Source organism: Anguilla anguilla, chromosome 5 (genome assembly GCF_013347855.1).
Source record: "Anguilla anguilla isolate fAngAng1 chromosome 5, fAngAng1.pri, whole genome shotgun sequence".
Classification (NCBI taxonomy): domain Eukaryota; kingdom Metazoa; phylum Chordata; class Actinopteri; order Anguilliformes; family Anguillidae; genus Anguilla; species Anguilla anguilla.
Genome location: NC_049205.1, coordinates 5,512,296 through 5,525,663, shown reverse-complemented (window position 1 = coordinate 5,525,663; position 13,368 = coordinate 5,512,296). Strand labels below are relative to the sequence as shown.

General features: G+C 46.0%; 1 protein-coding gene across 1 annotated transcript in view; it reads left to right on the top strand.

The window, feature by feature from the left end:
• The window catches only part of gfra4a (GDNF family receptor alpha 4a), a 194,524-nt gene that overhangs the window by 179,673 nt on the left and 1,483 nt on the right, over nucleotides 1-13,368 (top strand). The window contains exons 5-7 of the mRNA XM_035417845.1: nucleotides 1,783-2,140; nucleotides 7,714-7,823; nucleotides 10,966-11,100. Coding sequence (XP_035273736.1) covers nucleotides 1,783-2,140; nucleotides 7,714-7,823; nucleotides 10,966-11,100 — 603 coding nt within the window. The remainder of the gene's footprint in view (nucleotides 1-1,782; nucleotides 2,141-7,713; nucleotides 7,824-10,965; nucleotides 11,101-13,368) is intronic.

Below are 13,368 nucleotides of genomic sequence, written 5' to 3'. Positions count from 1 at the left end.
GGACAGGGAATATTTTTTATGCAATAGCCAGGGTAAAATAAATGCATAAAATCTTGTTTTTGGAATTTTATGATAAAAAAGGTATTTCAGTGGCAAATACGAAAATGCATAAGACTATAGTCTTATGTCCAAAAAGTGAAAAAATATTCAAAAATTTTAAACATTTCCTTTTTCATTCAGATTTAGAGGGAATATTTTTTATGCAATAGCCAGGGTAAAATAAATGCATAAAATCTTGTTTTTGGAATTTTATGAGGAAAAAGGTATTTCAGTGGCAAATACGAAAATGCATAAGACTATAGTCCAAAAAGTGAAAAAATATTCAAAAATTTTAAACAGTCCTTTGCTTATTCAGATGGACAGGGAATATTTTTTATGCAATAGCCAGGGTAAAATAAATGCATAAAATCTTGTTTTTGGAATTTTATGAGGAAAAAGGTATTTCAGTGGCAAATACGAAAATGCATAAGACTATCGTCTTATGTCCAAAAAGTGAAAAAATATTGAAACATTTTTAACAGTCCTTTGTTAATTCAGATGGACAGGGAATATTTTTTATGCAATAGCCAGGGTAAAATAAATGCATAAAATCTTGTTTTTCGAATTTTATGAGGAAAAGGGTATTTCAGTGGCAAATACGAAAATGCATAAGACTATAGTCTTATGTCCAAAAAGTGAAAAAATATTGAAACATTTTTAACAGTCCTTTGTTAATTCAGATGGACAGGGAATATTTTTTATGCAGCAGCCAGGGTAAAATAAATGCGTAAAATCTTGTTTTTGGAATTTTATGAGGAAAAAGGTATTTCAGTGGCAAATACGAAAATGCATAAGACTATAGTCTTATGTCCAAAAAGTTAAAAAATATTCAAAAATTTTAAACAGTTTCTTTTTCATTCAGATTTAGAGGGAATATTTTTTATGCAATAGCCAGGGTAAAATAAATGCATAAAATCTTGTTTTTGGAATTTTATGAGGAAAAAGGTATTTCAGTGGCAAATACGAAAATGCATAAGACTATAGTCTTATGTCCAAAAAGTGAAAAAATATTGAAACATTTTTAACAGTCCTTTGTTAATTCAGATGGACAGGGAATATTTTTTATGCAACAGCCAGGGTAAAATAAATGCATAAAATCTTGTTTTTCGAATTTTATGAGGAAAAAGGTATTTCAGTGGCAAATACGAAAATGCATAAGACTTATGTACAGAAATTGAATCTTATGTACAAAAAAGTGAAATAATTTTCAAATATTTTAAATAGTCTTTTTTTTATTGTTTAGATAGGGAGGGAATATGTTTTATGCAATACCCAGGGTAAAATAATGGCACAATGGTATAGAGAATTTAATGAGGAAAAAGATATTTCAGTGGCAAATAGGAAAATACATAAGAATTATGTTTTTGGAATTTTATCAGAAAAATGTATAACATGTTGAATAATGAGCTAAAGAATGATACAGAAATTGGAACTGTAATGGAATAAAGAAAGACTAAAGGCAAGACATTGAGCTCTAAAGGTGTGAGGATTGTAATTATCTCTCTGCGCAGTGAACAAGGTTAAATCACCTTTTCCCAAGAGTTTTAGGACCACTTAATATCCTCAAATAAATAATGATAGTCAGCAAAATCACACCTTTGCAAAATCCCAACACCTCAAGTCTGCAGGACCTTCCTTTGATGCTGATGAGTACTTTTAACTGGTTTTTCTGCCTGTTCTGATCGAGACGATGCGAAAATAAGCCCCCCCCCCCTTTCCCCACTCCCTTCCCTCCGCTCCCAGGATCTGAGGTCGGCATGACGACGGTGAACCGCTGCCTGGACGCGGCCAAGGCCTGCAACGTGGACGAGACGTGCCAGAAGCTGCGGACGGAGTACGTGTCGGCGTGCATCACGCCCGGCGGCAAGGCCGCCGCCGCCACCGCCACGTGCAACCGGGCGCGCTGCAGCAAGGCGCTGCGCAAGTTCTTCGACCGCGTGCCGCCGGACTTCACGCACGAGCTGCTCTTCTGCCCCTGCACGGCCGCCGCCTGCGCCGAGCGCCGCCGCCAGACCATCGTGCCCGGCTGCTCCTACGAGGACCGGGACAAGCCCAGCTGCCTGGCGCAGCTGCGCGTCTGCAAGGCCGACTACGTCTGCAGGTGGGTCCCCGGGACAGGCGGAGCCCCGCCTTTCCGTCTGCGGGTGCGTCGCAGACAAGTAGACCCCTTTTCGTTTGCAGGTGCATCCCGAAAAGTAGACCCCTTTCCATTTGCGGGTGCGGCCCAGCAAGTAGACCCCTTTTCGTTTGCAGGTGCATCCCGAAAAGTAGACCCCTTTCCATTTGCGGGTGCGGCCCAGCAAGTAGACCCCTTTTCGTTTGCAGGTGCATCCCGAAAAGTAGACCCCTTTCCGTTTGCAGGTGTGTCCAAACAAATAGGAAGTCTCTCCACCTCTTCCTCTTTTCTCTTTAACCATCAGTCCCTCTCTCCCTCTCTTCCTTCCCAACCCTCCCGCTCTCACCATCCTTCCCTCCCTCCCTCTCTCCCTGTCCCTCTTTCCCTCTCTCTCTCTCCATTCCTCTTTCCCTCCCTTTCTCTCCATCCCTCACTCCCTCCCTCTCTCACCCATCCCTCTCTTTTCCTACGTAGCTCCTTAAAAACATTAAGGACAAATAAATTGATGCATTTCAAACAATTAAAACAAATAAATTAAATACTTTAGTAAGGAATGAATGAATGAATGCTTTGTTTTAATTTGTAAATCAAATTCTTTATTAGTGAATAAAATTCATACAGGACTCATTCAGAAATTCAGTTTGACTCATTCAGAGGTATAACTCTCTTGCCTGCTATCCGTTTGACATTTTGCTTACACGCAGCACAGCCAGCTTTATTCCACTCAATCGATCAGAGTCCCAGACGATGCTTCTGTGAAGACGACGCTTGCAGAAAGCTGGACAGTTTCATTATTTTCTCAATAGCCTCCGATAACTTCTCAGAGACTGACACGCGGGACAGATGGGTGGATTATGCAGAGGCAGCATGCGAAGTCAGGGCGCTTCTGTTTGTCACATCTGCGTGTGTGTGTGTGTGTGTGTGTGCGCGCGCTCAGCATTGTCTGTGGTGTCTGTCAATCAATCAGCAGTTTCTGACTATGCCTGCTGCTTTTTAAAAAAATGGCCTAATTAACTTATGAAAGCAAACCCTCAGCAAGTATCTCAGGCTATAAAACGGGTTGTTTCGATCCTGGCAGAGATCTACAGTGACTGTAAATCCGATACAGTTAATCAAACTGCCCATTTATAAACAGTATCACTCTGCGCACAAACGTGACTTACAAATAATATTTAATTAATATCATACATTAATATTATAAAAGACTTCATGCTGTTCTTTAAACTTAAATGTGCTGGTTTGATGCTGTCATTGGAATGCCCTACCCCAGCTGCTGAGATGGATTCTGATAGAGAAACATAAAATCTTTCTGTTTTCCCGCCAAAAGTTGATGCAGTGAAAATAAAATAATTCATAAACACAATGAAATGCCATAAAATGCAAAAAGAAAAAACAGTATAACACTTTAACAAATAATACAGGAACAATGTACGAGAGATAAACAGATTGCGGATCAAAATGAGTAAACAAATTGAGATTAAAATAAGTGCATTTAAAAGCAATCATAAAAAGGTGCGTTTTGCTTTGTAAATTCATAAAACGGATTGTGCCTCTTTGATGTGCTGGGGTACGGCATTCCACAGTTCGGGAGCTCAAAAACTAAAACATGCCGCCCCACTTTAAAATAGTTTTATGTTCTCTGATGCCGACCTTTACCCGGTCAAAGATAAACCACTTTCCGTGAAAGATGTTCTTTACTCCGCTCATTTTTATTCACAAATGTAAAATGCACAGGGTCAGTCCAAGGTAAAGCAGGGGGGCGGAAAAAATTAACATTTTTTTTTTTTTCTACGGTCTAAAACCCATCAAAAGGAGGCTTCTGTTTCAGCAGACTCGTGTTTACAGTGTTCTGGGTGGTGGTTAATGGAGCCAGCCTCGAGGGCGCTGCTCAGCATTATAGTAACTGCTTAGCGTTTCAGTTCAGGGCTTGCGCTATTTTGATTTATGGAGTTTCGGTGTGATCGGTTGCTACGCCCCCACAAACCGCCATTTTGTCTCCTGTGTCTCGACCCGTGTTCTGTGGGCTGGGATTCTGCTCCTCTTCTGGAACCCCGGGTGGAGGTCAAGGTGGGGATGGGGGAAGAATTGGAGGGGAAGTGTTGAACGGTGTAGTAGAGGTGTAGTTGAATGAAGGTGGAGTACCAGGTGGAGATGGAGGAGGAATCGGGGGGGGGGGGGGCAGTAGAGGTGTGGTTGGAAGGAGGTGGAGTCACAGGTGAAGTTATATGCATATGGGAGGGCTACCAGGAGGGTGGAGGTGGAGACTGACATGTGGTAGGTGGTGAAATTATAGGGTTTTTTTCTTTATTTTATTTTCCAACAAGGCAAGACATGACATACAGTACAACAACAACAGCTCATGCACACTTGGCTATGCATTCAATGCAAATTACAATTTTAAAAATAAAAAATACATGGTACAGGAATCAATAGCATACAGCTTGCACAACAATACATTTATTTTCCTGGGTTTTAGAGTTATAATAATTTCCCCTTAAAAATTAATGAGTTAATCAAACTCATCCTCAAACTCCTCCAGAAAAGTCTCCTTTACTTTATTTTATATTTTTTATTTTTTTATACAAAATTTGAAATGGCGGAATTATCTGGAAAGTTTTGGAGGGGGTCCTGGAGGTTGGGACAGTGAGGTGAGTGGAAGGTGGAGGTGCGGTTACTCAGGGTTCCAGGGGCCACATATGCACTCTCCCATGGGGGCGGAGGATGGGGGATGGCAGCTGTACTCTGTTGTAGTGCACTCAGGATTTGATACCAAACGACAGGGTGCTTTGCCAAGCTGAGGACCTACACTTTAGCAATAAACACCTCTGAGAAAAAAAAAACCCCAACAAGCACTAATACACCACAATTACCAAAGACGTTTTTAACTGCGTACGGCACCAGCAGTAACTCCATGGACATTTCGCAGACATTTTCATTTCTTCCTAATGCTTCTGACATGCAAATCCCACAAAGCCAACAAGGGGAATTAAGCTTATTCGCAGAGCTTAAAGGTTTCAGGCGACTGCACTTGAAAAAGCCAAATGCAGGGGTTCCTAACCTCGCTCCAGCCTCATGGATTTCGGCTTAAAAATCAGCAGCCAATTCAGACCGAGGAAAGCAGGTGGGGTGAGCTAACTGTGCAATCAACAGCTTTAATTAGTTAGGTTTTCTCAAGCATTTCACCAGACTTATGGATCCAAGTAAGGCCATTTTATTTGTGCACAGTTTCTTTAGACATTCTTCAAAAACCTGTTCAGTCAGCCCATGTCAACAATGCAGGAAAGAAAGAAAGAGAGAGAATTTTACCCATCATTTATTTCCACACTCAACACACCAATGACATTACATAAATTACATTAACATAAACAATAAACCAAAAATCAAAGTTCAAAAATAATATGAAAAGACACAAGTCTCTCACAAACAAATCGTATTCCATTCCCTCCCCCTATTCCATTAGAGAGAGAGAGAGAGAGAGAATCAGCGACCAATTCAGACCCAAGAAATCAGGTGGGGTAAGCTAACTGTGTAATCAGTGGCTTTAATGTACTAACAGAGAGGAAAAAAATAAAATAAAAAATACACTGTAGACTCTCCAGAACCAGTGTTCAGGGTCATCTAGCCTGGATGTAATTGACTTTCTCAGCAAAGCGAAGGCTTGGATGGAGAGAAAGAGCGGGAAAGCAGAGCTACTGGAGTCTGTGTGGCTGTCCATCACTAATTGCACACCTCCAAAGCGATCTTTATAAACATGGCCGCTGTAAATTTTTTTAAAGTTGTGTCTGGAGAAGAGCGTCTGCTAAAGGCCTGTAATGTAATGTAAGGGGGGGCTGGGGGGGGGGAGACGACAGTCTGGAGATTCTCAAATGCGGTTTTCCCCTCCATGAAAGTAAATCACGTCTGAGGAAAAAGAAAACAAAAGAAGAGAGAGGAAAAGAAAAGAAAAATGCCATCACTGCACGGGAACGCCTCCGCACAGAAACAATGTTTTTTAAACAGCCTCGTTCGGCGGGAGCCTTCGGACACCAAATCCCCCAATTTGGGAGAAGGCGGGCGGGACAGGCCCTCCGCGCCGGCCAGAGGGGCCCCGTTTAACTTTAACGAGATTGTCTCAGTGAGCACGGGTCGCGTTTGCCCGCGGTCACGTTTGCCCGCGGTCGCGTTTGCCCGCGGTCACATCGCTGCCCAAATGAACGGCGAGCCGAACAAGAAGGTCACTGTGAAGACCGGAGGGCGATCCTGAGTTTGGGTTGTGTCTGGAGATTTAATTTTACCCCCCCCCCCCTTCACCTTCATCTGCCTGCTGCTTTTAGAGAAACATCATTTCTCAGATAATATCTTCCTGTCAGTGATATCTCCTGGAGCAGCATTATTTTTACAAAAAAAATGTGTGTAAAAAAAAAATGTGTCATTTGGCTTAATGAACAATGAAAATTTGATTGCAAGGAGTCTTTAAATAAATCATTCTCGTAAGTTCAGAGAAAGGCTATTACTGAATATCTGTTAAACAAGGCAATAAAAAAAAATGTGATAAATAGATAATTGCTTATCATTAAAAATTTAATTTGCATAGATTTTCGCAGTGCTCCACTCAACAGTTTCAATAAAGAAAACACTTATTCATAACTGAAATTGTTTCATGCAGCTACGACTGAAAATGCGCTGTTCGGTTATATCTGCCTGTGGGAAACAGGTCCAAATGAGGCCATTTTATCGGGCGTACAGATTTCTTTAAACATTTGTCGAATGTATTCAGTCAGGCATATATGTATCCAGACAACAGAAGATTACAGACAATACAATGTCATGACAGCCCTCAGTTTGTCTGGCCTTCTCCTCGCCTACCTGCAGGGGGCGCATTAGGCCGATGTTGAACACCTACCTGCATTGGGGATTGCCAATGGAGATGTGTGCTGTAACACCTAGGGGAAGCAGCAGCACATACCTGTATAAAGGCAGCTGAAGCTAACCCCTCTGTCTTTCTCTTACCTCCTCTTCTAGTTAGCTTGTTCCGGATCATGTGATTTTTGGTTTGATGTTCTTTTGGTCGTGTTCTCTCTGCTGTCAGTCATCTGACCCGTGGCCATTTCTGAAGTCAAAGTGTTACAAAGTATTATGGAGATGGTTCTGAACATTTATGACCCGCAGTTGAGCATTGCAAGATACTGACCTTCCAAACAGGTTCTATCGAAGTCACAGGATTGTTCCAGGCGTGTCACATATTAAAAAAAAACATACTGGCAAACATTCCCTGATGGTTACGATTTTAAAAAACTTCCTGGAGGATATGTGTCAGAAAGCATTTTAGACTGTAGCGTACTCAAATGCTTGGTCTCTGTAAAATGTAAAGGGGAAAGCTGCTCCAGGTTGCACAACCCTAACGATTAAACAGTTGCTCATTTATGTCAGAGGATTTTCCTGCGTGGATTTAGTCAACCAGCTGTGGGCCGAGGTGCGAGGGAAGGGGGGGGTGGGGGGGTGCGGGGGGGGGGGTTGGGGGTTTTAGTGGAGGTGTGGGGCTGACTGACGGGTGGGGGCGCGTGTTTGTGTGTCCTCAGGTCCCGCTGGGCTCAGTTCCAGTACGACTGCCAGCCCTCCGCCAACTCCGCCAACGGCTGCAAGCAGGAGAACTACGGAGCCTGTCTGCTGGCCTACACCGGCATGATCGGTGAGAGAGGGGGAGGAGGGAGGGGGGAGGGAGGGAGGGGAAGAGGGTCTGCTGGCCTACACCGGCATGATCGGTGAGAGAGGGGGAGGAGGGAGGAGGGAGGGAGGGTCTGCTGGCCTACACCGGCATGATCGGTGAGGGCGGGGGAGGTGGGCGGGGGGAGGGAGGGAGGGGAAGAGGGTCTGCTGGCCTACACCGGCATGATCGGTGAGAGAGGGGGAGGAGGGAGGAGGGAGGGAGGGGGGAGGAGGGAGGGAGGGTCTGCTGGCCTACACCGGCATGATCGGTGAGAGAGGGGGAGGAGGGAGGGGGGGGGGGGAGGGAGGGAGGGAGGGTCTGCTGGCCTACACCGGCATGATCGGTGAGAGAGGGGGAGGAGGGAGGGGGGAGGGAGGGAGGGGAAGAGGGTCTGCTGGCCTACACCAGCATGATCGGTGAGAGAGGGGGAGGAGGGAGGGAGGAGGGAGGGGGGAGGGAGGGACTGCTGGCCTACACCGGCATGATCGGTGAGAGAGGGGGAGGGGGGAGGGAGGGGGGGAGGGAGGGACTGCTGGCCTACACCGGCATGATCGGTGAGAGAGGGGGAGGAGGGAGGGGGGAGGGAGGGTCTGCTGGCCTACACCGGCATGATCGGTGAGAGAGGGGGAGGGGGGAGGAGGGAGGGAGGGTCTGCTGGCCTACACCGGCATGATCGGTGAGAGAGGGGGAGGAGGGAGGAGAGAGGGAGGGGGGAGGGAGGGACTGCTGGCCTACACCGGCATGATCGGTGAGAGAGGGGGAGGAGGGAGGAGAGAGGGAGGGGAAGAGGGAGGGATGGTAGAGAGAAAGTGGAGGAGTGAGAGATGGAGAGAGGGAGGGAGAGAGGGAAGGAGAGAGGTATGGTAGCGAGAAAGTGATGGAGGAGGGAGAGTGGGAGAGATGGAGAGAGGGAGGCAGGGATGATAGAGAGAAAGTGGTGGAGGAGGGAGAGGGGGAGAGATAGAGGGAGGGAGAGAAGGAGGGAGAGATAGAGAAAGAGGGAGGGATGGTAAAGAGAAAGTGGCAGAGGAGGGAGAGGGAGGGAGGGATGGTAAAGAGAAAGTGGCAGAGGAGGGAGAGGGAGGGAGGGATGGTAAAGAGAAAGTGGCGGAGGAAGGAGAGGGGGAGAGATGGAGAGAGGGATGAGGAGGGAGAGAAGGAGGGACAGAGAGAATGACGGAGGGGGGTGGGACAGGGGTGTTAATCACAGTGCCTCAGAGAGAGCAGAGGGGCTGAGGTGAAAGGGCTGTGTGGAAGTGTGAAGCACACCCTCTGGTGTGTCTACCTGAGCTCGTTTAGAGCTGAAAAGACAAGCCTTGAGGTCCCTCTCACATTCAGAGCAGCAACAGCGAAGCTCCTTTTCAGCGAAGCTGCGCACCCCCAGCTCAGGCAGGGGCTGGGGTGTTACGGGTTCGAGGCTGGGGCCGGTTGTTGGGTGCAGGGCCAGTTCTGGGATAGAATTTGATGTAAATGATCGCCTGAGGTCGCCATCTGTCTGGAGGGGTGCCACTTCAAGAGGGAAAAGACAAAAAATAAATATAAATATAATGTATAAATGCAAAATAAAAACAAAAAAAAAAGTATTTAAAACAATATTTCTTGCATCTGTGGTAGTTGGTGCCATCTGCAAACCCCCCCCACCCCCAACCAGAGTTCACAATCGCATCCTGTGTCCCCATCGACCGCCCCCCCAACCAACTCCCAGTCCGCCGTCCTCCCCCTGCCCCTGTGTCTGCAGTACCGCAGCCCTGCGGGGGGTGAAACGGACCCGGGCTTGCCCAGCGGGCGCATTGGCGCATCACATGCCCAGCTGCTGCCCTCCCTGGGCAGGTGCGCTCGGCACTTCAGCCACTTGGGAATGGAGCAGCTGGCAAACCCTACAGATGGAGGAAGAGCCAGGGCAAACAAACACTTGTTTTCGCAGGGGGGGGGGGTAGGGGGGGAGAAATACTCCCTCTCCATCTAGTCTGAAACGGAGGGCACCAGGGATGTCAAAATGGCCGCTTTCACCTCACCTGAAAGCGATGAAAAGACAAAAAAGCGATGGAGAGAAAAGGGGGGAGAGAGAGGGAGTGGTGGAGAAGAAGAAGAGAGAGGGGTTGAGGGGCGCTCCTGGCAGATAAAAGCGTGCGGTGTTATCCGTTGGGGCGCTCCCGCGCGGGTCGGCCATCATTAAAGGCCGGGCTGTGTTCGCAGACAAAAGAAATCGAAGCGAGCGAAAAAAAGAGCCAGTTCTGGGAAATATGTACCTTTTTTTTTTTCTTCCTTCCCACCGTAGCGCTTCCAAAGTGCAGCATTACGATTTCTCCCGCTGGAAAAAAAAAAAAAGGGCATTGATTGAGACCCCGTCTGAAAGACTGTGCGTCTTTCTTTCTTTTTTCTTTCTTTCTTCGCTTTCTCCCCCCCCCCCCCCCCCCCCCCCGCCTCCCAAACAATGCCTCGAGACGCGCTCTCCGCGCTCCCGCGATAAATCCTACAAAGGAATAAAAACGCGCTGTGGAGAGCCGCAATTCTGCCTCGCTTCAGAAGTGCTGCCGGGCTCTTGTTGTCACTCCAAGAGGTGCTTTTTTTTTTTTTTGGCCGTGATATATATTTTGGAGAGCGATGACCTGGAAGTGACCCCCCCCCCCCCCCCTAGTCTTGGGCAGATTCGTACTTCAAAAAAAGTTTTGGGTTTTCTTTTTTTTTCGCGAGCGCAATTCCGTGATCCCCAATCGTGCTAAGATGAGTTTTTCCGCTGTAGAAATCCACCATCTGTGGAGAGCAGACTGTACACAGTGCACTTCTGGATAAAATCCATGCTTTGACTTCTGATAGTTTTTTTTTTGTTCAAAAGCATTTTGTTCACCTCTTCCTTTTCCTTTGTATTTTTTTTTTTGTGACTGTCTCCATTTCTTGCTTTTTTGGGAGCTGTTTTTTTATGAGCATTGTTAAAGTCGTGTTTTCTGGTCTATATAAGAAAAGCCGCCATTGTTTCTGGGGCACAGTCATGTCTGAACCCGTGCGAGCTTGTCCGCCATAGTCTTCCCAATTCGGCACAAAAAGACCGACCCCCCTTTTTGGGTTCTTCCTTTATTCGGGGTCTGAATAACTGCATGTAAAAGCGCACCCCTTCTCCCCTCAGGAAGCACGATCACGCCCAACTACCTGGACAACTCCACCTCCAACGTGGCCCCCTGGTGCACCTGCACTGCCAGCGGACACCAGAAGGAGCAGTGCGCCGAATTCCTGGCCTACTTCACCGACAACATCTGCCTGAGTGAGTCGCACCTCCAGTGATGTGCTGGCATCCACCCAGCGACTTTCAGGACGTCCGGGTGTATTACCACCGAGCGTACGCGTGCACGTCCATACACACACACACACGCACACGCACACACACGCACACGAGCACGCACACACACACACGCATGCGAGCACTCACGCACGTGCACAAAATGGCGATGGGTACAACCTCCAAAAGCAGCCTGGGACGCCAGCATGCGCACAGTGTCATTATACAATCCAGCAAATTGTGCATTCTCACACTAACTTGATTTTTACCAGAGATGGCCATGAGCTGATGTACATGTTTTGTTAACCATGCTTGCACTTGAATATATATCTAGAAAATATTTAATAAAGTGGCAAGTCCTAAATTTGGCTTGAACGGTTGCTGACTTTGACAATGACAACATGTATATTTTCTGGAATAAATTAGGTAAATCCTTAATAAAGTTCTTGTGATAAAATGGTTGTCAAATAACATAACTAAAGAAGCAATTTGGAGGACAATTACTATGAGGGGGGAAATATGCTTTCATCTGTCTACCACAGACGTATCAAAGTCGAGATGAATAGAGCTTTTATTCGGCTGTAAACAGACGCATCACTGTGTGGTGGAGCCGCCATTTTGTTTCATGAGTGATGCATCGCACGTTCTTTCTTCTGTCACCAACGGTGGTGTCCCGGTTAATTGTTTCTGTGTGTCGCGGCTTAATGAGACAGCGGCGTAATTAAAACGGAAACGCAAAGCCCGAGAGCAATGTTGACTGTGTGCGAAACGTTCAGTCTGGGGAAGGACGGGGCGATGCACTCCGTCTCAGGTGAACCGGCCCTTCGCACAAAATTCTATCTTACCTACATGCTCATTTTGCGAGGCTGAGCATAGGTAGCACTGATTGCGAGTTCAGTCTGCAAACCGCTGATCTTGGAGATGTAATGAAGGCAGGTGCGTAAGTGTGTTCATTAGACCTGTTGATTCGGCTGGGTTGAGTCTGTTATATTTATATATATATATATATATTTATATATATTCTGCAGTCTGTAATTTCGGTGGAAAATGGAAAGATTTTTGTGTTACATCGGTCAGAGTGGGAAAATGGGTGGTGATGGACTTGAAGCAAGATTACAAGATTCATAGCTTAACGAGGTAATAAAGGAACCTTCGTGTTTGGACGACGGGTGCTCTTTAACTAAAAGCAGAGGCGAACTCAATTTTCGGGCTGGCGGAACCGGGCCCGGAGAACAGGCTGGTTCGGCCTGGGGAAATGGCATATTGAGTAGGCCGAAACCAAACTTATCACGCTGTTAAACTGTCAAAAGCTTTTAAATCCATTTAAGCTGTTTTGATGCCCTTTCTTCCGCTGATGAAAATAAGACGCTTTTTGTTGCTGAAGTAGGCCTTTTATCTGGCTCCTGACACATTTTATTCACCTCACCTCTCAACGGAGGCAAGTTCAGACAAAGAAAGTTTTCACTAAACAGTTGGTTTTTGCGAGATATTTTTGAACATTCGAACTGCACACGGTTAGGTCATTTGAAGTACCAACAGGCGCCACACAGACTGTGAAGACATTATACACGTCGGTATAAAATTATCCTGGGGCAGATGCAATAAAGCCATTTAAAAATTGTTTTTAAACTTTTTACCTTGTACTTTCTCCTGTATACTCTTTGCCTGTGTTCCATGGCAACAATAACATGTCAAAAATAGCCTAAATGCATCGTGAGTTATGTAATTGATCCAATAGATCCATTTACGTAAGGGCCTTGGGCTGCAGTGAAGCCCATTCAGATGCTCTTGTTCATTGTATCATTGTCTAATCTCATGGAGAGCTAGAGGGGTGCTATTCTTGTTCACTTTAGATAATTTGTCTTTTATGTGTTGAAGCAGTACTTTAAAAAAATGGATAATTTCAGCTAATTTCAAAGCAGAAAAACAACGCCGCTTGAATCCCCACTTAGAGGGATTGCCGTGATGTTTCGTAATTGCAGGGAATATTTAGGACTGTACACAGTCATTTGCTTTGTCCTTCAACTCCTCCTGTACTTGTAACAGCGAGAGATCTGTGAGTCACGAAGAAGTGGTAACTGCATTCTCCCTCTCTATTTCCTTCTCTCTCTCTCTCTCTCTATTTCTTCCTCTCTCTCTCTCTCTCTCTCTCTCTCTCACTTGCGTGTGCGTATTTTCCAGTAGGCACTTAAGCCTGCAGTGAGCTTAGAACTATTGCTGCTCCACACTAGGAGAGATGTGATTGGCCCCACA